This window comes from Perissodus microlepis, chromosome 8 (assembly GCF_051167445.1).
Source record: "Perissodus microlepis isolate ML-2025 ecotype Zambia chromosome 8, ASM5116744v1, whole genome shotgun sequence".
Lineage (NCBI taxonomy): Eukaryota > Metazoa > Chordata > Actinopteri > Cichliformes > Cichlidae > Perissodus > Perissodus microlepis.
Genome location: NC_140468.1, coordinates 23,687,602 through 23,710,633, shown reverse-complemented (window position 1 = coordinate 23,710,633; position 23,032 = coordinate 23,687,602). Strand labels below are relative to the sequence as shown.

Genomic DNA, 23,032 nt, shown 5'->3' with positions numbered 1-23,032 from the left:
CACCCAGATCCTCTCTTCATCATCCTTTCAGTACACCCCTCCTTCCTCGTTGCTCAAATGGCAGCAAACCAGTGAGTGGCCAGTCGAGGCTCCAGTACGGGCCGAACGCCCAGTGCTTGGAGCCGAGCCTGCCCAGGACGCCTGTTCCTTGGCCCCGGTTACGGCTCCTCTGAGGACTGGCTGTAGCAGAGCAGCATTTTTTTTTTTAAATGTTATTTATTTATTTATTTATTTGAGCCAGAGGCACTTTTGCAAAACGGGATAGCTTTGTCCGAGGGGTAGACACTTAAAGAGGGATTTCATTGTGATTGTAGCAAGGTGGCAAGGTTGTTATTTTTTGTGGCTGATGCAGCTTTTAATTAGCAGAAGCATTTTTCTTTTATTTTCCTTTTTTTTTTTTATCAGCAACCTACATAACAACAGTTCAGCCTTTTGTCAGTTTATAACAGCTTTTACACAATGGTTAAAGTGAGATTTGGCAGGGCGGGGGAACACTGAGATCCGGTGTAGTGGTGCAGCAGGGAACAACGACTCACCTTAAAATAACTCAGAGATTGATTTGTACCGTGAGCTCCAGTGGGTTTGTGTCTTAGCGGACAGCTTGAGTCCAAAACCATGACTACTTAATATTATCTCTATGTGTGTATGGATACCTCAGACTGCCCTCCACCAGGCCAATATCAATCAATCAATCAATCAATCAATCAATCAATCAATCAATCAATCAATCAATCAATTCTTATCTGCTTATCCAATTCACGGTTGCAGAGGGGCTGGAGTCTATCCTAGCGACCACAGGGCGAGAGGAAGGGTACACCCAGGTTGCCAGCCTGACACAGGGCTAACACAGAGAGACAGACAATACATTCACACTCACATTCACACATCTCTGTAATTTAGAATCACCAATTAACCCAACCTTGAGACCAAACCCATGACTGCTTGATATAATGTAAGTTTGCACATGGATACCTCAACCAACCCTCCACCAGCCCAAATAAAGTAAATTAAAATTAGCCACAGTGTTGCAGAGCCACATCCACAAGAAGAGGTTTTGGTACATATCCGCTGAAAGCTAACAAAGTGTGAAATTATCACTTGAAATTAAGTTTATGGTAGTTAGCAAGGCATCACTGTTATTTTCGTTATACTTTTCGTCAATGACCCTAGTTTTTTAACCTTAATTAGAGTTATAAAAATTGATTAGTATGAACAATAGGCTCAGTAGATATTTTACTAAGTAGTTTACAAATGAGTCCCACTGGTGTGCTGGGTTTGGTGGAAAATTGTGGCATTCAGAAGATGCATCCTAGCTGACCCCTGTGAGACCCCAGCCATACGTGAATGCTATTAAAACATATGGGATGGTTGTTCAGTAGAATAGAGTAGAAAAGAGAGTAGAATACTGATGGGCAGTAGTCATTAGCTTCATTGTTAATTAGTAAATATTAGCATACTTGAGAAAAGAAAGTACTTTGTAAGTGTTACTTGTGCTGGAAACCAATTCTCCAAGCTGAAATTAAAATGAAACCTGATCTGTTATATATCTAAAAGACATCCTTGTCAAGTATGCTGTCTTCTTTAAGATGATGAACATGGTAAAGGTTATAGACGGTTAGCATTAGCATTGTTTCTGTGAGCGTGTGGCTGTGTTAGCATAAGCATTTATTTGCAAACCTGTACAGACTCACAGGCCAGCTAGCATGACTACAGGCTGTTTGGGGAAAGCTGGCACAATGATTTACACTGATCAAGCGTTATTTGTCTCTTGGGATGTCGTTTTTGATGATTTGTTCACTGTTCTGCAACAGTTCACTATGCCTCAGGGAAAGATTGGCATTGAATGTTCCCGAGCTAAAACTGTTAAGCAGTTTTCCCTGGCAAGTACACCACTTTCACCTTTGCAATGATTGCACAATAGAATCTCGCCTCTGAAGAGCAGTTGATGTTCTGTTCTGTGTGGCAGTGCCAATTGTATCCGAGATGTAATACAACAGTTTAGGGAAAGGAGCTGGAAAATCAGATCCGCCAAGTCGTGTACACTCGTTTTCCTCAAGAGGTGATGAAATTTCCTTCAGCATGCGTGCTATAGTTTAGTTGAATCCAACTGCTTTGTTTCCTAATTACTGTGCTTCTTTCATAAAATTTCACAAGAGTACAAGCAGCACAGATGAAACCCCCACCAGTACCACTTCCCCTGTTGGCAGGAACCAGGAATCCCCAGGCTAATAATTCACATCTCATCAAGATATGAATTTTTGATGCTGGTTTTGGTGGTTCCATTGTGAGATGGTTTCAATATAGAGAAAAACAGACAAATCCGCTCAATAGACAAAAGAGAAAGGAAAAAAACATCATTGTGGCTGTTAAGTAGAATATAACAGATACCGTACAAAGAGGTAAGTTCAAAATGGGAAATAGTTTTTTCATATTTAGTGAAGCAAACATTTGATTTTCCTTAAAGGAGTGCCATCTATCCATTTGTTCTGCTTATCCAGTTCTGGCTTGTGGGAGAACTGGATCCCAGGTATCGAAGGGCGAGAGGTGGGGTACACCCTGCACTCCTATATCCAATCTAAAACCTGGAAAGAATCCACACAAGCATGGTGAGAACAAGCTTGTTCGTTCAGGCCACAGGCTGATTTCGAACCCAGTAACCTTCTCCCTGTACTCAGAATTTTCTTATTAATTTTACACATCAGTCACTGACTAAGAAACAGAGCAACATTGCACACTTCCCAGGTAGAAACTTGTCATCGACAAGGTGGATCTGCCCTAAAGCAGCGGTGCCCAAACCCGGGCCACAGACCAGTACCAGTCTGTGAGTCATTTGGTATCAGGCCGCGAGAGTTGATGCTCGGGTGTGAAATCTATGGTTTTCTGGGTTTTCTATTTTTTATCATTTTTATTGTTAACTCGGTTTCCCTGGGTCTTTTCCCATGTGTTATGAATCTTTTTTTTTTTTTTTTTAATTTTGTTGTATTTATCTGGAACACCTTAAAGGCCGGTCCGTGAAAATATTGTCGGACATAAACCGGTCCATGGTGCAAAAAAGGTTGGGGGCCGCTGCCCTAATGGATGCTCTACTTTATCCCCCTCTTTTGCTTTAATAGGGCATCAGTTTACAAAATGAACAACATGTTGTGTTCAGTGAGAAATGAAACTAGCGATTGAGGCCATAAACTCATCAGAAGACTGGTCATTTCATAGATTGAGGGAGCATAAAGGTCATTTTTCACAGGCCTATATAAAAATTGCACTTATTTTATCTCCCAGGAGATGCCGGCAGCATGTCCCTCAATTAATCTTGTATAATGGCCATTCCCAGATGTTGCAGTTCACACAGTTCTTCTCCTAGTTGACTTAGTGGGAGTACAGACATTTAAATTTGTTTGAAATCTGATTGCATTAATCACAGTGGTGCATTTGTTAAAGAATCTGTATGCAAATGGTTTCTAAATTTAAGACCAGACCAGAAACCAAGACAAGCGACTGTTAAGTGGGCGTGAGGGCTTTCAGCTAGTTCACAAGTAAACATTTACACTCTGAAAAGGTCTTCTCCAGAAATATATCACTTTCTGCAATGACTCACACGATAATTCAAATGGGATTAGGAAATAAGAAAAGCATACATTGTGCTAGACAAAATTATTTTGGAGTCTAGTCCACTCGCCGTCGTGTGGTTGTCTGGCTCTCGCCTTCTCTCGATTTCACACCTACAGCTAATTTAGAATCACAAATGAACCTTAAGCAGATCTTCGGTGTGTGGGAGGAAACCCGTGCAGAAGCACTCTAAACAGAAAGATCTTTCTTGGTGACGAATGAAATATGTCAGAAAAAAGACAGTTTCTAGCTTTACTTTGCTATAAAGGTGACAGGTTAGCCTGCTTTTCCTGAAAGATGAGGCCCTCCATTTTCCCTGCTACGCTACATCGCATGAAATCCTTCTATTGTTCGTGAATTTGCAGACTTACAAAGTAAAACACATCGCAGCATCAGCAGTGACCTGCCTGTCCTTCCTCACCCGTGTCTTATCGTCCCATCTCAGATACAACATTCATTAAGCAGGCAGAAAGCTTGCTGGAATTGGTCTGAAAACACGCATGGCTTGTGGATGTTTTTTGTAATGCTTAGTCATTCTTACTTTGCCCTTCCTTACCTTTGCGTTTCTTCCCCTATCTTCACTCTGCTGGTGCGCTTTGATGAGACCGCTGAGAGGCTGAGCTGGGCGCCTGTGCTGCAGGGTTTCTCTGTAGCTCAGCAGCACTGTGGTTCTGCCCTCTGCTGAGGACACACAAATGATTTTTTGCCTCCAGAGAGAAGCCTCAGCAATCCTTTTAGGTGTGCAGAAGGTGTTTATAGAACAGCAAATCAGCAGGTCCAAGATGAGATATAACGAGGTTTAGGTTCCTTTTGCAGTACCACTCATTGCTTTCTGAAAGCGGCCGGCCTGGGTTCAAGTCCGACCCGCAAAATAATCAGAAATAAATAATAAATAATCAGAATACAAGTTGATACTCATCTAAGTCGAGTTTGCTATTGCAAACAGACTCGCTGTAGACGAGTTGCGTTCAGCATAGACAAACAAACATAGATTGATCGTAACGTGTTGACCATATAAACTGGCCAAGTTTATAAATCAAACGGCAACTATTTGCATATCTTTGCCAGTCTGAGAGTGATTGCTGTAAGTTACTCCCATCAGGCAACGTGTGTCCTGTGATTGAAAGTGTTTGCCCTCTGTGAATCAGTTCATCAGCACAACGACTCACAGTTGGTTGACGAATGCGAAAAAATGCGATGAAATGGGCAACCATCAATTTTTTCAAGTCACAAGGAGGTTACGGTCCTTATTTTACGCCAGTCAGACTGAGCTGTAATACAGTTTAGGATCACATGGGCTTTAATTTTAAGGTGTTTTGAGCATTTTTTTATGATCTGACATCGGACGAAATACTGAACAAATGTTTTTACGTCATCCTTTGCAGTCTGCTTTCTCAAGAGCAGCAGGAGGTTCTCCACTTCTAATGCACTCTCGCTACATGAAATTGTTTGATTTCAGCAAAGGTTGTCATTCGGTTAGAGTGTGCAGTAGGCTGGATGCATGAAGGGCATTGCTTCAGGGTAATTCTCAGTTCTCAGTTTGCTCAATAATACATTCTAACTTAGCTCTAAGCAGCAGGCAGGTTAAAGACTGTCACATCTCCATTCCAGCTCAACTTCTGTGTTCTTGCTTACAGTTCTGCTGGGTAATACTGACAAAAAACCTGAGAGAATATTTACAAAGTTCTCTTAACCATCTATGCCAAGTATGGCCTGGAAGCCCCCGAGGTCAAAATGGGAGACGTCCCGTAGGGTGGTCAAGAATAACCGAGCTAAGATCTTGTGGGACTTCCAGATAAAGTGGTGGTGGCTAACCAACCGGACACAGTGGTTGTAGACAAACAGAAGAAGACGACCGTAGTGATAGATGTAGTGATACCGAATGATGGCAACTTCAGGAAGAAGGAACATGAGAAGCTGGAGGAGTACTAAGGGCTAGGAGAAAAGCTTGAGAAGATGTGGAGGGTGAAGGTAACAGTGGTCCCAGTGGTAATCGGAGCACTCGGTGCAGTGACCTCCAAGCTAGGCGACTGGCTCCGGCAGATTCCAGGAACAACACTGGAGATTTCTGTCTAGAAGAGCACAGTCCTAGGAACAGCTAAGATTCTGCGCAGGACCCTCAAGCTCCCAGGCCTCTGGTAAAGGACCCGAGCTTAATGGATAAAGACCGCCCACAGGGTTGAGAGGGGAACTTTTTAGATATATAAAATTATATAATGCTTGACTTGTATATATAAGTCAAGCATTTGTTTAGCAACATGAAGCTGTAAATATAGAATATAAACTTCTTTAATGTGGAATCAGGCACTAATGATAAAATATATCAGTATCTTTAGATCTTTCTGTTTCTTAGACTATGATCTGTTTGCCTTGCTGTAGGCTCGATTTAGTAAAGTTACAGTCTTTTTCTGTCATCCAGCAGACAACCGACTGAAATAAAACAGCATTCTAATAAATATGGCAGCACAAAGCCTTGATACATAATAAGAAGCAGTTTAAAATCAGTACAAAAATAGATGAGTAGATTGTTCTGGATTCTTCTGGAAATGAAATACACCTTTTTGAAATACACATAAATACACATAAAATATCAGAATGGTCTTTCTGGTGTTTAACATTAAGGTGTTATTGATTAGATCACCAAAGGAGAGCATACTGAAAATGAACAAAACAGTGGGTGGTATATGAAATCAAACAGAGCATTGGATTCAAGGAGGTTGAGGTCAACCCACACTCTTAATTTTCCAAGACTCTAGTGACCTCATAACAAGCCCACATAACACACACATATACACACACAACTGCTTAGTGTACTTTTTTCAGACGTTTCATTGTCAAGGATTTCACCAAGTCTCCTTTTTAGGGAGTTTCAGGGAGACAGAACGCTAATTCCTCTTTATTGGAACTACACACCAGCCTTTAGGGATTCTGTACAAAAAATTTCCTTGAAGTATTTTACGTTCTAGAAAGCTGTTTGACCTAATGATTCTGAGGTAACTGTAGAAATATTGTATTAACATGACAAAGTAACCTTTCAGGAAGGTGTGCTTGCATGAATTAGCCAACAAAGCTGAGCAGGATTGTTCTGAAACAAATATTTTGCTATTTATTTATTAGCTATACATTTAGCTATTCTACTAAATATAGGGGTTGACACAGTGACATCATCATTATCAAAATACTGAGCCACTTTACACTTAAACCCATGCCACTTTTACGCTATGATTTTGTATACTTGGGCCATTGAGCCTAAAATCAGCTTTAATTCTAAGATAAAGCGGTGTGGCCTAGTACTTCTATCTTTATACCTCATACATTAGTAAGGTTATAACTAAAAGCTACATAGTTTGTTTGGTCCTTCCATAAAAATGTCTACTGTATGGGCATCAACCTTCACCCCTTGGTTTTGGATTGCTGTGGGCAATGTTTGAAGGCGTCCAGTATAGCTGTGAGATACCCCAAGAGTTCATTTTCTGTGCACCAATCATTACTGTTGATAGCTGGTAAAAGAGAAATTGCCCTCAGTTTTAGAACCAGTGGCATTTCAGCAAATGCATTTCCTCCTTTGGTTGTACTCGTGTACTCAGAATAGAAGTTGGGGGGGAGTGGAATTTACCAAGCATGTCCAAGTGACCTTAAAATGAAAGGAACACAGTGCAGTGATACTTGCTTCTAGAACAGACTTTAGCATTAGATAAGATCTATTAGTAAAAAAAAATGTCCTCAAGTTAAGAACATGAAAAGCAAAGAAAAGTAATGAGGTAGTAATCCATCCATAACAAAGCTAGCCCTCTATTTAAGTGAACCAGGCTACACACAGTGACCACACTAGCCCACAGTGGAGCAAGGAAAATTATGATACTTACCCAACAGTCATAACCTTAAAATCTATCCCCATGGCAGCAGGTAAGAAACACGAATCAATGATTTGGGAAGAGCAAATTCAATGGATTCAATGGGCAATATTTGTATTTGCAGAGACATTTCTTCTGGAACGTCTGTCTTTTTAAAATGAAGAACCCCTGAGAGAAATGAAAGCATGTTGTGGTGTCTGTTTTGTTTTTTGTTTTTTTTACCAACACAATGGGTCATAACCTCAGCTGGCCCTACTTTCTAGCTATTAATCTCCAACACAATGCCACTTCTGACAGGCATGTGTATGAGACATACTGTACAAATGACTCTGCTGCAGATGCATGAAAGTGCTTGCAGATGCTCACAGTCACAGGCCGCCACTGTAAGAATATAAATGCCCCTCACCCATTCATTCATCCTCTGTCCAAAGCTCCGGTGTCTCCCTAAGAGGTGAGCCCAATAAGATCTCCTGCAAAGCTTTTTTTCTCCTCTCTCTGAACAGTTGCTCAGAGATGCAACACAGTACTGCTGCATTTAAAGAAAAAACATGTCTCAAACAGCATATGCACTGTAAGGAAAAAAAAGTCACACTACATCAGGAATTTTCCACCTCCTGCTCACTACGACTGTGCATCTGTTGTTCACAGCTATCCTGTTGAGAAACATCACTCATGTACATGTAGAGGAAAAAGCCCTCTGCGTATGTGCATGTGTGGTTGTGTGTGTGTGTGGTTTTGTGTGTGTGTTGTTAGTCAGTCATGCGGCCACAGTAATCTCCCTGAGTGCCGCCTGTTTCTCTGTAAGGCCTGACTCAGACAGAGATGACCTCACCACCGAATGGCAGGTTGTATGTTTTCGTGTCAGCAGGGGTTGGTTTGGTGTGAGTGTGTGTGTGCGTGTGTGTGTGTGTGTTTGTGTGGGTGCCTGTGAGTTTTTATATTGTTGTTGCAAAGACCTAAAAAGGAAGAGGTTTGATTCCCTTACATTAAAGCGCTGCTGCTTGAAGCTTCATTGCACTCCAGAATGATTAAAGGATGACTTGACGTTTATAAAAGCGTCACCTGCTTGTCATGGGTTAAAAGAGATGAAATGGAGGAAGATTATCACAGATGCCAGCTAACGCTCTCGGGAGAACTCACATCATCCCTCTGTTTGCTTCTTCCACTCCTCCAAACCCTCATCTCTGTTCTCCGCTTCCATCTAGATCTCTAAATCTCTAAACCTTTCCGCTTCAGACAGAAATGCAGAAATGGTGTTGGGTTTTGGGTTTTTTTTTTGCCTCCTTCAACCTTTCGTTCCCCTGCCTCTCATATGATTCCCTTGAGTATTACACACTGCTGTCACTATGTGTGCATGTGTGTGTGTCTGTGGTGCGCCACGCTGAGGGCCTCTTTATTTAAGAAATAGCAGCTGCACGGAGAGTGAGATACAGAGAGAGAGAGACTTTTGAATGTTGCTCAGTAAGGGCACCCTCAGTACTTTCAGTCGCTTGTAGCTGTGCACATGCAGGTTAGGATGTGCATATGTTCTGTAGCACAGTATACACACATGCATATGCATCCATTAGCAACATCATTATCCATAAATGCCACACTGGCACACTAACATTAGTCAATATAATCACATTTAAACTTATAAAATATATTTTGTTTTTGTTAATACTGTATACTGATAGCACAGACTGTATATAAAAGATGGAAATAACTGGCTCTGACTAAAAAAATGTTCATGGACTTGTTACTCACATGTTTGTCTCAATAAGCTCGCCCTGCTTGACTGTTTACTTACAATACAATACAATGTACACTGTACAGTAAGTGGCTCGATGGAAGAAGACTACGGTGGTCCAGAGAGGTCAAATAGATTGCAACTTAAGTAGCAAATAGAAAAATGCTGCAAGAGCACACAAATAACAACAGAAAAAGAAAAAATAATGGCACAGACCAAGTGACAGAAACCAAAACGTGAAGGATTTCCCCCAGACACACTTAAAGTGGTCTTAGTGCTGTGTCAGGCCCATCCATCCATCCATTCGCTTATCCTTTTCTTCAGGGTCGCGGGGGGTGCTGGAGCCTATCCCAGCTCTCATAGGGCGAGAGGCAGGGTACACCCTGGACAGGCCGACAGTCTGTCGAAGGGCTAACACACAGAGACAGAATACCATTCGCACCTATGGGCAATTTAGATTGATCAATTAACCTATCCCCACTAATTGCATGTTTTCGGACTGTGGGAGGAAGCCAGAGTAGCTGGAGAGAACATGCAAACTCCACACAGAAAGACCCCGGCCTGATGCTGGAATTTAACTTTCTTTTCGTAAATGATGCTTCCTTTACTTCCCATCCCTTCGCTATTCTCCCTTAGTTTTTGTCAGTAATCAGCCTAAAAGTTGAGATATTTGAGTATTCAGTGGAAAAAAAAACCACCAAATGAACACTGCCATGTCTACAGCTAAAAATACCAAACTTTCAGCTGAGAAACTGGAACAAGAAAGACGATCACTTCCAAGTAACTAACTGTGGCTGCCAGGATTGCTTGTCATTTAGTCTTACCAGTCAGCTAACTTGAATTGTGATTCTTTGCATTTGCTACCCACCAATCAGCCCATCTGTGGTATTCACATGTGTGATCCTCTTTGTTTCTCTTTCTCATATTCTAACATTCAGTTTCTCACTTTGCTCTGTCTTCCTCTTTCCATTGCACATCGCGCCTCTTGACTTTGAACACTTCATCAGCATGGGCAGAATCAGCCTGTGTGTGATACAGTGACTCACATGCACCCTGGCTGACCACCCACAGATGCTGCTGCTGTTGTGCTGCGTTGCAGAGAGAGTGGTTTTTCTTCAGTTTTGCACATTCTCCCAGAGTCTTTATGTGTGTGCATTTGTGTGTCTGATGCAACTAGCTCGGTAACTAAGGTCTGATCAGATCTCAGGTGGTCTGCTTCCTGTCAATAGGCTAAATAGGATTTCCCCAAAATCATATTTTGCGGCCCTGCTCTCCTTTATGAGCAGGAGCTCACTCAGCCATAGTCTGGTGTAATATTCGCTTCATTTACTTTGCCTCTGTAACCTCTTAACAGCGCTGGCATCAGCACCTTCAGTATTTATAGTCTGAACCTTGAGCTGCTGTTCTTTTTGTTAAAGCATCTTCATAACAAGACTTTTGCACCCCTCCTTTTTTATTTGTCCTGTATCTTTCTCTCTGTATCGCGGTCTTGTCCTGCTTTCACAAATTTCATTTCCTCCTTTTCCCTCTCTCTTTTACCTTCATCATTTCTCTAATCCCCCCCCCCCCCCCCCCCCCCGGCTCTCCCTTCTTCCCTTTCTCTGTCTCTCCTGCAGAACCAGACTGGGCGTCGCTGACTTTGGGTGTGTTTGTTTGCCAGGCCTGCTCGCTCCTTCACCGGAGCATCCCACACATCAGCCGGGTCAAGTCTGTCCAGGACACATGGGATGCCAGCGAGGTGGAGGTAGGGTGGGAATGTCAAAAATCTCCACATACCTTTAACCTCAGTCCACTTGCTGACATTTGATGACATTTGAACAATAAAATGAATGTGAGACAAGGCTTCCACAGCATTGAATTCCTACACTCCTACATTTTGTGTCGAGAGAAAGAGATGGAGGACTAACGCTGCTGTTTTTCTTGCATACTGCTTGCACTACGCCTCCACAGCGTCAGATGGTTTGGGGTCACAGGCAAGCGACAACTACGATTTTCTCAAGAGAATACAGGAGGAGGTGTAGTCTGATCAGGTGTAACACACGGTGTTTATCAGGACAGCATCAAATATTTTTTTTAAAATATGGCAATAAAACCAACTTTGCGATGCTATTAAATTACTGTGATGATAATGTCGTGAACAGAGCTTTAATTTAACATCAAATACAATCCACCTCCTCTGTTGTGTGGAGTTCAATTCACTTTTATTTATATAGCACCAAATCACAACAACAGTTGCCACAAGGGGCTTTATACTGTAGGAGCCTCTAATAGTACCGAGAAAAAAGAAAAGAAAATCCCAATAATCAGACGACAACCTATGACGAAGCACTTGGCGAGAGTGAGAAGGAAAAACTCCCTTTTAACAGGAATAAACCAGGTTCAGGTAGCGGTGTAGAGCTAGAGATCAATAGTAACTATTGATTAATTGCAGGGTGGTGTATAAACACAGAGTGGAAAGAGGTGAGTGAAGAAGAAACACTCAGTGCATCATGGGAAGCCCCTTAGCAGTATAGACCTATTGTAGTATAACTAAGGGACGGTCAGTGTCTCTAAAAGTAGAGAAGGTGTGTCTCCCAAATACAAACTGGGGGTTGGGGGGCGTCTGAAAGCTGAAGGCTCTGCCTCCCATCCTGCTTTTAAATACCCGAGGAACCACAAGTAAACCCGCAGTCTGAGTCTGATTTGTCAGTTGGACATGGAGAAAGGTATCAGCTAAGCCATCAGCTGATGTGGGCAGACAGTGAGATCACCTGATATTCAGGGATTGCTAAACAACTAGCCTGTCCTCTGTCTGAAGGTAGCTAAATCTGCCAGCAACTTTGGAACTAGAGACTAGAGATTTAAACATTAATTGATTTTTATTTATTTTACAAACCTGGTGGAAAAAGCCATCCAGTGTCAATTCAAAAGAGAATGCAAAGGAAATCATTGTATTATTAATAATATAGTTTGTGAACTAATTATTTTAAAAATCTATTTTACAATCTCTTTGGTTAGACATAAATGGACAAACTTTTAGATGTGGATTGTTATGAAATTAGCTAAAGCTGATGTAAAATATTTTTGAGTCTTCTGCAACTGTAGAATAATATACAAATGAAACACTATAATGTATCATAAATACGAGTATTAGTTGTGAGAAAGTTGCTTTTAAAACCTATGAAAGCAACAACCGCAAACAATGGTCAAGTTGTAAAGTGAGCCACTCAGTTTAGTCGACTAGCTAACGAGGTGGCAGTATGTTTTTTTTTCATCACCATTATTCAAGGCAGCTACAGCTGAAATATTGCATAAACATAAGCTTTCATGCAATCTAAATGGATGCCTTATTATTATTATTCATCTTTGTACAGTTGTCAAGAAAGTGGAAAATAGCCATAGAGACCAAAATTATTTTTGTAGCAGGCTGTGCTTTTAATATCTGTGGGGTCATTTTAGAACTAATGACTGTTTGGGGAACTTTAGACTTTCACACATGTGGCTTGGCTTCATGTTTTAGCACCGGAGATGGTTGTTTTTAGCAACTTGTAGCATCATAACTAAAGTGGTGGTGTTAACAGTTGTAGCAAACAGTCCCTTTTGTTAGGATTGTCTTTTGAGTCGCTCTTGCACTTGTTTTAGTAAAATGGCTCCTAGTTTTACATTTTGTGTGTTTTTAAATGTGTCATTCCCAAAATCGCACATACCTTTGAAGTCCACTAGTTAACACCATGACAATTGCAAAAGCAATGGAAAAAAGACTATTTGCCAAATGGTTGTGAATGTTTGCTGGAGGCTAATGGCAGTTGCTGGGAGAATGATTGCTAAAGCCCCTGTCACGTGGCCTAGAGACCAATCAGTGACCCCCCAAGCCACATGTCACTTGGCAACAATGTGCACTCCTCAACCAGTTAGCAAAACCCCTTTGTGTTTGCTTTGGTCGCTAGCTTATTGCTAAATTGCTAAACCATTTGCTTTCAAATTAAAAGTTGTGCCTTTTGAAACATATTGGCCACTGCTGAGGTACAACTTTTACTTTGACAACAAACTTTCATTTCCAGTTTTTATCACACTTTTTCAAGTCGTATTATTGCTCGGCTAATAGGAACTATTAGTGCTGGGATTCTGCTAGCAACCAAAGAATTCACTAGGATGTTATTGGCAACTGATTTCAGCTGGCAGGAGCCAGCAACCTCCAGAAACCACTGCCAACCAGTGGGGGAATACATGATGTATCACTGGAGGTGATACAACCAGTGACTGTGTCACTTCCGTATGACATCACATGAGGAACCTGAATAGAAATCTATGGGAAAGCAGCTTTCTGTCTCGACTTCTGTAAACACTTTCTTTATGAATTTATGGGCTCAGTCACTTTTGGGTCATACTGTGTTTCAAAAAGGGATATTATCTATGGTATGTTAGTTAGCAACGTGGAAAGGCAAGTCATTACCCAGTGAGCAAGCAGTTTCACAATCAGAATTGCTCTTCTTTGTTACATCCAGTTTTTTAAAACCAAGATGGCGGCGGTGCAAACATTAATCCTGCTGCTTCAAAACAGGACTTCACAAATCCATGAATGGTGTCACAGTAGTCCACTTTTTATGCAACCTATGGATAACTTTAAGCCAAACAGTTTATTAACTCAGAGAAGTTAATAAACTATCAATGTTTTATATCAGCTGAGTTTAAATGTTTATATTCTGTTATGAGTCGATTGAAATAACTGCTAGAATTCTTAATTCTTCACGAATATGTGCAAATCCCAATATAAGCGTGCATATTTGATTTGTACCAAATACAAAAACAAAAACCATGGTAACTGAAGCTTAAGCATCACTATTGTTTCTATGGAAACAACCCAGTCAATGGACATGTGATATGGACTTAGTAATGTGACAGAATTAAAAAAATGAGGAGGAGCGATGTCATTTAAAGGAAAAGTGGTGGGTTTTTGAAACCCAGTTCATCTCTGTCTGTTGACACATTCATTATATTTCTAGATTAGCCATAGTGTTTTTCTTCAGCATAGAACAAAAGGCTGCATGATCAGAGTCAGAGTCTCATGTGGCTTGATACAGCCAGTATTGATCTTCCATTAATACTTAGATTTGCTGTGATGCCTGTGCCCTGATATGTGAATTCTAACCAGCTCCATAATTCTGACCTTCAGCCCAACTCTGACTTCCCAGTGGAAGGAGAATATCTCACCATATGGATCAATAAGCATCATTAGTAAAATAATAGTTTACTCTTTTCCCTTGTGTGCCTTGCGATCATGTCCCGGTCAGAATACATCTTCAAGGCATCCTAGTACCGCCCCTGCAAATGTGTAAACACAGAATGCATATTTGGACTTCTGTACTCTGCTGGGGATAAATAAAGTTGTCCGTGAATGAAACAGTGTTGGCGCTCAAAGACTGTCAGTCTGTGACAAAAAGGGACTCAGGGAGCGGTGATGTGAGTCACCAGGAAGGTTGAAGATGTGGGAGGACAGTAATTGGGATGTTATGGGGATTTGACTTAAGGGGTGAGCAGTGGGGGTGTTAGCAAGGAAAATGGAAGAAGAATACACAGGAAGGACAGAGCATTTGGATAAAACCAGAACAAAAGCACATTTATTGGCGGATGGGGGATGCATTTGATTGAGGTACAGGAATACACGAGGGCTTTGTGACGTGCGTTTGGGTTAATATAATTGGGAGTGTTTTAGGATGATTTTGAGATCACTGTTGAGACCTCTGGAGCTGTGTTTTGGTCCCATACCAATAAAATGTCAGTAATCGGAGGAACCACAGCAGTATTCACTTTATTAACTGAACATGGCTTATATTGGGATCAGTGGAAATGCGTCTGTGGTTGTGTTCAGCTAGGTGCTACGAATCACAAGGATATTACTTCATTTTGTTTTGGAATTATAATACCACATTAGGCTTTATTTACACCATGTACTAATGTTTAATCTGTATCTGGACACATTATCTTACCCTTGCTTTTAATGGCGCAACGGAGCAGGCTCAAAAATATAACATAAGACACCACATAATACACCAGAATCTCATTTTTAATTAAAGGCTGGTCATACACCGACAGAGCTAGCAATCCAGGCGAAGACCAAGAAAAATTGCAGAAAAAAGTCCCGAAGGGTAACAATGAGGATATGAACAAGAAGCACAAGGAATACAACTCCAGGAAGAGAATATGAGGAATATAACTAGGAAACTGTCTAGAAAGCTTAACTTCCAAGACAATCTGGCATGTTACAGAGAGACAAAGAAGTATATATAGTAAAAGAGTATGTAACTGGTGAAAACTGCTGTGAAAAAAGAACAAAGTAACTAGATACATACATCACTAAAAATGAGAAAATAAAATGGGAAGTGGCACAACAGAAACCCAAAACCATGACTCAAATATTGCATCTAAATGCAAAAACAGTGAGGGGGCAGGCAAGCAGGATCAAGGGAAGCAGTTCTCTTTTGTGGGCTTTTGTCATTACTGGTACTAACTGGGGTCTCATAAGTTACCAGGATGAAGTCGAGCTGGAGCTTTCACCTTGCTTTGTGTGGCTGATTCAATCTCAGTTACACTTTATACATTATGCACGTTCTTTTTTTTTTATCCTTGCCCAGACTACACTGCACACTGCTGCATATTTATCAGTATATAAATTGAATCAGCTTTGCTATTTTCATGGATATGTATGTGCTTAAGCAGTTGGATCTATAATAAATTAGACTGTAGATAACAAGAAGTCATCCAGTCTCATGTGCTATTGCAGCGTTAACCATGTTATCATGAAGATCGGGTTTAGCCGTAACTGAAGGTCATGCTCCGCAGAAGCTTGAGACAGTTGCGAGTGTTTTTTTTTTCCAGCCGTCTGGTGGAGTTAAAAATTCACATGAAGGAGAGGAACACAGTGAATGGATGTGGTACAGAGGTGATTATACCAAATGATGGGAACAGCTGATTCAACATTGATTGATTTCATGTTCATTCAAGGTGCCAAATTCATCATTCGTCGCATGAGATGAATTTCAGTGGCTTTCTTTAGAAATCTGCTTCTATTTGACGTTCACAATAAAATGCCACAGTGCTGCATCATTCCCCAAAGTCCCTTAAAGGATAAGAAGAAGCGTACTGAGGGATTGTGCCAGCTGGATTGAGCTAAGGGATTATCCTAGGATGAAATGTACGACGGAGGGAACAAGGGCAGGAGGAAAATGTGTCCCAATGCAGTGTGGCCATTTCCACCCTTAATCTCATAAGAAAGCCAGAGCCTTATTGTCAAGTGAACAAGTTCTAACATACTTAAGGTTTTCTGTGCTATAGCCCACTGTTTTTAATCTAATTTAAAGTTAAATGTGAATTTTTTCTTCCTGTTATTATTGTTAATGATAGTAATAGGATTAAAACCAATATTACTGGTGCTGCTATTACTATTACTATAAATATAATAAACTTAATGCAGGTATGTCCCCAAGTAAAGTATAGCAAAATTATGGTTCATTAAAAACTGGGTAGATAAAATGTATCTGGTTTTCCATTTAACCTCGATATCTGAAATGCAGTATTAAATATTGAGCTGCAGACAGTGTTTTGATGACTAGGTTTTTCTTTCTGTTTTCCTTTCAGTTAATGGCTGCAATGGGAAACAGTGCAGCCAAGGCCAAATATGAGCAGAAGGTTCCGGCTTTCTACTATAGACCAACACACACTGACTGCAAGTAAGTACACCTTTCAAATTAATCTCAAAACACGAACACTAGAAAACACAGCCTTGTGTGTATAAAATTTTTATAGTTGCACAAGCAGTTTATGTTTAATGTTAAATTAGCTTATTCTTTTTTGTTAGCTAGCGGGTGATTGTGTGCTAGGACTGAGTGAACTGATGTTAGGCCCTTTCCTGTCAAAGGAACTTGTTTTTTCTGTGTGTCAGGACAGCAGGAACCACTATTTAGGACATTTCTTAGGGCTGTTTTGGTTTGTAGAAAAAAGTATATGTTCTGGGCTAAGTGGAGGTACAGGATACAGCCCTAAAAACTACTAGACAAGGTTGATTAGCTAAACCCAGAGAAGACAACACAAACAACTGCCATTTCTGTCCTCTTGATAACTACCAGTCTTATCTCCGTTGTCATTTAGTTGCCTACGTGGCAAAACCAAACCCATCTTGTTTCCCTCTATGCTTCCTGTAGTGTAAAGTCCACTTTTGTACATTTTCAAAGTTGAATACAGAATAATGTGTAATGAAAAGGTTGGGATTGTTGGGAAAATCTACTTAATTATTATATTAGCTTTGCAAGTATTACATTCTTTCTCAAAGGCCTAATGAAGGTAGAGTGAACTAGTGCTTTCTGTACTTAAAGAAATTACAATGGCTGCTCTGAAAAAAGCAGAAGCAACAGCAACAAGTTATAAGAACATTCATAACAGCGACTTGGGTTTAGGCCAATTAATTCATTATGACTATACTTATGTGATTGTGTTCATTTGTGGTGCAACGTTTTCTGATAGTAGCTGGTATGTGCATGTAATACACACAGAGCTAAACGTGCTGCTATACCTATTAGCTAGGCGCTAACGTTGGCCACCGTTTGGTGCTGGACAGCTAATTGCAGTGTACTTTTATAGCATTTGAGCTAAAAAGAAGCTGCATGTTTGTTCAGGAAACAGCTGTAGATTGTGTATCATGTGTTATATCAGGTGTTAATCACAGTGATCAGGAAGCATCACGTTCTCTTATTTTTTGTGTGTATGAATGGCCATGAAAAGCAGTGTGGTTTTGTTTGTGTTATTATTTTTACTGTAAATCTGCAGGGGTTTTATTCAGCATTTCTGAATATTTTGGAGGCTGTTATGTAGTACACACTGCACCAGCATGTGCTTTGAATCAGCCTCAAATAGTACTTGAGGTAGCAAGGCTTTCATTTCTTGGCATTTTAGGAGTGTTGTTCCATTTGTCTCCCTGTCTTCCAGTAAATTTAATGAAAAGAGACAACCAAGAGAATCCAAAAGACTGACAGAAAGGCTAGAACTAGAAGTGAGAGAAATACCCTTCTCAGTATCAGCTGTCTGTTTGTGCTCTCACCCAGTGTCATCATTGGGTGTCATTTGAAGAAAAATTTGCCAAGAATGTTTACCTCTAAATGTTGATAGAATAGTTAATGTATTTCCTCTGTGCAGAAAAAGAGATGGTGTGAGCCGTTTAGAGCATGCTGGGGAGAGGCAGAGAAGGAAACGGGATGAGAGAGATTGTTGGCATGGCGATGAGCTGCCTTTTTGTTTGTTTTTTATCAGTGAGAAGGAAGAAGGTTTAAAAATGAGATTGCCACCTTTACATTAGGCTCTGGTACAAGGCTGTGATCAGGTTGCTTTGAGTTGCATTGCAATAGATATCTATGAGTGTTATATGAGTATAAGCTTAATGGATATTCCATTATTCTGTTTTATTGAGGATTAAGTAACAAATTTAAAGATGCAGCAGGGATGAATTAAGAAGTTTAAAAGTGCTGCCATGGCCATTGTAAAACTAAGGAAGAGGTTTATAAAAAATAACATGTAAAGCACATTCTTGTAAAGGTACATGTCATACCCTCCTCCTATTCCGGGATATACTTCTATTGCTGTAAGCATTTTATTAATGATGATGATATTTGTGACATTTTTTTGATATGGCTTAGATTATTTAACAATTCAATTTTATTTTGACGGGAGACTGAAGCTGTCCTGAAGTTTCTTCTTCCTCCTTAGGCTGTCAGCAGAATTACAGTGGCCATAAAAAGCCACTTAACTATATCTTATAATCAATTTGATGAGTTATGATCAGTTTTTGTTTGGTCAGTAAAGCATAGAAACTGGTAAGCAACCATTTGTCAACCTCTGGTTAGTAGGGGAAAATGTGTATTCCCAATCTGGTTGGCAAGTGGTTGTGGGAAGTTGCTTGCTTTTGTTTGGGTGAAGTAGGTCCCAAAGAGGGTGCAGAGACAAAAACCTTTGTGTTGCTTTGGTTGTGCCCTACCACTAACATGCACACATTTCTAAAAGCTCAATTTTTGCTCCGAAGGCAAATGCTCTTATCGCTTGGTAGGCAATTTGCAAGTGGTTGCAGACCAGTTGTGATCATCTATTCAACTATGGTCAGCTGTGGTAATCAACTAATGACCAAAGAAGTGGCAAGAAGGTTTTTGGTGCTGCACCAGATACCTCTTAATGACCAATTTCTCCTAGTGACAGCAAACAGCTTCCCACAACCACTCGCCAATCAACTGGGTAATAGAGATTTTTCCATAGCGACTGCTGGTGGAGTCACTGGATGGTCTTTAGTTCTATGTGACCTCCAGCAACCACTCACATCTGGTCAGGGAATACTCACTTTTCTCTAGTGACCGGTGCTTTCAATGGGGTCACTAACCAGTCTTTTAGCTGTGTCTGTGACCTTAGCTTCATTTAGTTCAGATGGGTCTTAAATATTTCATCACAGTATTCCACTATTTTAATCTCCTCTATGTGTTGGGAAAGTGTACAGGTGACTGCATGGTTAAGTCAGAAAATTCAAGTTGGAAGCCAGGAGTAATGCATTTGGCATTTGTGAACTGCCAGGAGAACAAGTAAGAGAAGACCTTTGCCAGCTTGCTTGTTAGACAATAAGAAGATGCAAGTTTAAACACAAATGTCCTCAGAGTAGCAGTTTATCTTGGAGGTGAAAGCCAGTGACTGAAAAGTGAAGAATAAAACCATGTAGTGTGTCCAAGGTCTTTAGAACTGGGGACAATAGGGTGTCGCTGTCCCTTTGTAATTTCCCTCTATATATTCTGGCTTTGTCCTGCAGACCGAAGACATGTTGATTAGGTTAAGTAGTGATTCTAAATTGGCCAAAGCTGTGAATGTGAGAGTGAGCCTGTATGCCTCTCTGTGTAAATTTGAGTCCACAATGAAAGCGATTCACAGTGACATGGTGATCAGAAATAGAAGAAAGTCAATCACATTCACTTCACATGACTATATGTGAAATAACTGCTGGCGGTGTGAGCAGGACATGATATAAACCGTTCTCTGCTTGAAGCAACTACCAGTGAAAGCACACAAAGCCATTGATTGACATTTGACCTGGCAGTAAATACAAGAGTTACCTAGACAACCGGAGCCTGGAATGTCCAAAAGTGACCAGCTGTAGGCTTCAAAGTGATTTACACTGAGCTAATAGTTTCCAGTGTGGATGCAGCTTTCACCTTATGTTGTATTGGTGATGTCTTCACTACTGCAACCTTGAACTGCATAAGCAGTTGAGCCCAACCAAAACAGACTTTTTAAAGCCAGTACTGATACTGGTTATTTTTTTCATTTTATTAACCCCCATAGGAAATTAGTCCTCTGCATTTAACCCATTCACTCAGTGAAACAGTGGGCAGTCACCAATCGAGGACCCGTGGACCAGTGTGTAGAGACGGTACCTTGCTCAGGGGTACCTCAGGGTAGCCGTTCGATGGATTTGAATCCCCAACCTTCTGATCATGGGGCAAACTGAGCTAACTCTGCCCTATTTTCTGATGGATAGACAGACATTTTTTCTTCTTTCGGGAAACAAAGTACAAACAGATTTCCTGAACATTTGTTATATGTTGTCATTTATTTACTTCTTTGTGCATATTTACTCATTTATGAAGTTGCAGTGAGCCCTCTGCTGGACAGACTATGGAACATCAACACTCATAACATTTTTGAAGGGTGTTTCTTCTGCCTCTTCCTTACTTTTTAAATGCCACTTCACATTTATTGGCACATGCCTAATATTGGCTCTAGTAAGGGGTTGAATTAGTCTATGGATGTGAATGTGTGTTTCCACCTTAGGTTTGGTCTTTAGTTCTTATAAATTTCAAATACATCTTGTTTATACCTAAAATAGTATAAAAAAACAAACCCTGATAATACTACAGCTTATTGTTGGGTCTTTGGAGAGCTGCATTTTTGTTTTTTTTTCCATAAAAAGAATATCCATTTCAAGGTGTGAAATAATTTGATTTTGGCAGTCAAGGGTCAAGGTCACTGTGTTTAAATATGTCTGTCTTCATTTCTATGAGGTCATGCTGTAAGCAAAGTAAGACTCCTGAGCAGTAAAAAGTAACAGTGTGTACGTCTAACTGACAAAGAAAGAAATCATTTTAAGTTTGTGTACATCAGAGCAATTGATGATGAGTGTGCAATTCACATAAAAGCTAACTGTGTGTTTTCATCGTGTCTACAGACTGCTGAGAGAGCAGTGGATCAGAGCCAAGTACGAAAGGAACGAGTTTGAATTTATCGAGAAGCAAGAGCCATACTCTGCAGGTACGTGCATACTGATAAGGAAGGCTTTGTATAAAAGTCCTCATCAATCTATATGTTCCTACACATCACTGTAACTGCTGGCTTTTTTCCTTTTTTTTGCCTGTGAAAGATGAAGACACTTGCAGTATTCCAAAGTCAGAAACAGAAACTGAGGAATTGGTTTCAGTTCAAATCTTTGGACCCGGTGATGACCGAAAACAAGAGCAAAATAAGACAGCATCAGGCAGGACTGAATAATTAATAATCGCCTACGCACTGCAATGGCTTTATCCCAGCAATGTAAGAAACAGTGTTAGAGGAGCAGTTTGACATTTTAGGAAATTGCACACTTACTTAGAGCTAGATAAAAGGATTGACGCGGCTCATGTGTGTACGGTAAATATGAAGCCACTGCTGAGAGACCCCTAAAGCCCACTAATCAGCACATCCTGTTTGTTTAATCTGCATGTCCACTGGTTGCCTGGAAACCTCACAGAGATGGCGAGACTCAAAAATGAAAAAGCCTATTTCCAAAATCAAAATATTCCTTCAACACGTCTTTCAAAAAAAAATATTAAAATGTCATGTCATGTTTATGAGTTAAAAACAGCTCATCCCTGTTGGGGAGGAGGTCTTCAGATAACGTCCGACTGCTCAACTGTCTGTTCATATCCATCCACCACAACAGTAGAAGCACTGGGCAATAGTACTCGAGAACAGACAAAGACTGTATGTAAAAGATAATACATAATCATTATGATACTGCTTGTGGTTTCTGGAGCTAAAGCTGCATTCATAAACTGGATGGGTTCAATTCACAGGCATTCAACTCATTTCAATTAAATTTTATTTATACAGCACCAAATCAGAACAACAGTCACATCAAGGCGCTTTATATTGTAATGTAGGCCCTATAAGAATTGCATGCCTGATAATTAGTGCTTAATATCAGACCAATAAAATTCCAGCTTTACTCACCAAAGCTGTAACACAAACTCCTTGGACAGCCTTGCACTCACAGTAAGCCATATTATTTATCAATTCATCCATCCACAGAAACTGGGGATGATAGCTATAAAGCTAGACTTACTGGCAGGCTGATATTATTTGCTAATATCGATCAGCAATAATTTGCTGAAATAGCTACATTTATAAAAGCCAGTAAGTGAACATTTAAATGTAAAGAGGAGAGAGAGAAACACCCTTCAGCCATGTTATGATGGATGACGTTGCATAGTTTGTCCATCAGAGGGCGCAACGTAACCTTCCTGCTGGTGAACATGGGTTTGAAACAACACAAACACAACAATCAGCTGATCCAAGCAGAGTCAGGCAGAGCGTAAAGGAGAAAATAAATAGCTACACATAACAAATGTTAAGAAAATATGTTTATATTTCATTTGTCTAAAAGAAAAAAAATATCAGCTGACATGTTGGAATGTCATATTTTAAAATCATCAAATATCAGTATTTATCTTAAAAGTCGTATATTATCCTATATGTTATGTATCATCTTTTATTGCTTTTATTATACTTTAACTATAGAGAAAAAAACCTTTTT

General features: G+C 40.3%; 1 protein-coding gene across 1 annotated transcript in view; it reads left to right on the top strand.

The window, feature by feature from the left end:
- The window catches only part of LOC146382045 (arf-GAP with dual PH domain-containing protein 1), a 35,356-nt gene that overhangs the window by 853 nt on the left and 11,471 nt on the right, over nucleotides 1–23,032 (top strand). The window contains exons 2-4 of the mRNA XM_084938317.1: nucleotides 10,803–10,930; nucleotides 16,801–16,892; nucleotides 21,410–21,492. Of these exons, the coding sequence (XP_084794443.1) occupies nucleotides 10,803–10,930; nucleotides 16,801–16,892; nucleotides 21,410–21,492 (303 nt within the window). The remainder of the gene's footprint in view (nucleotides 1–10,802; nucleotides 10,931–16,800; nucleotides 16,893–21,409; nucleotides 21,493–23,032) is intronic.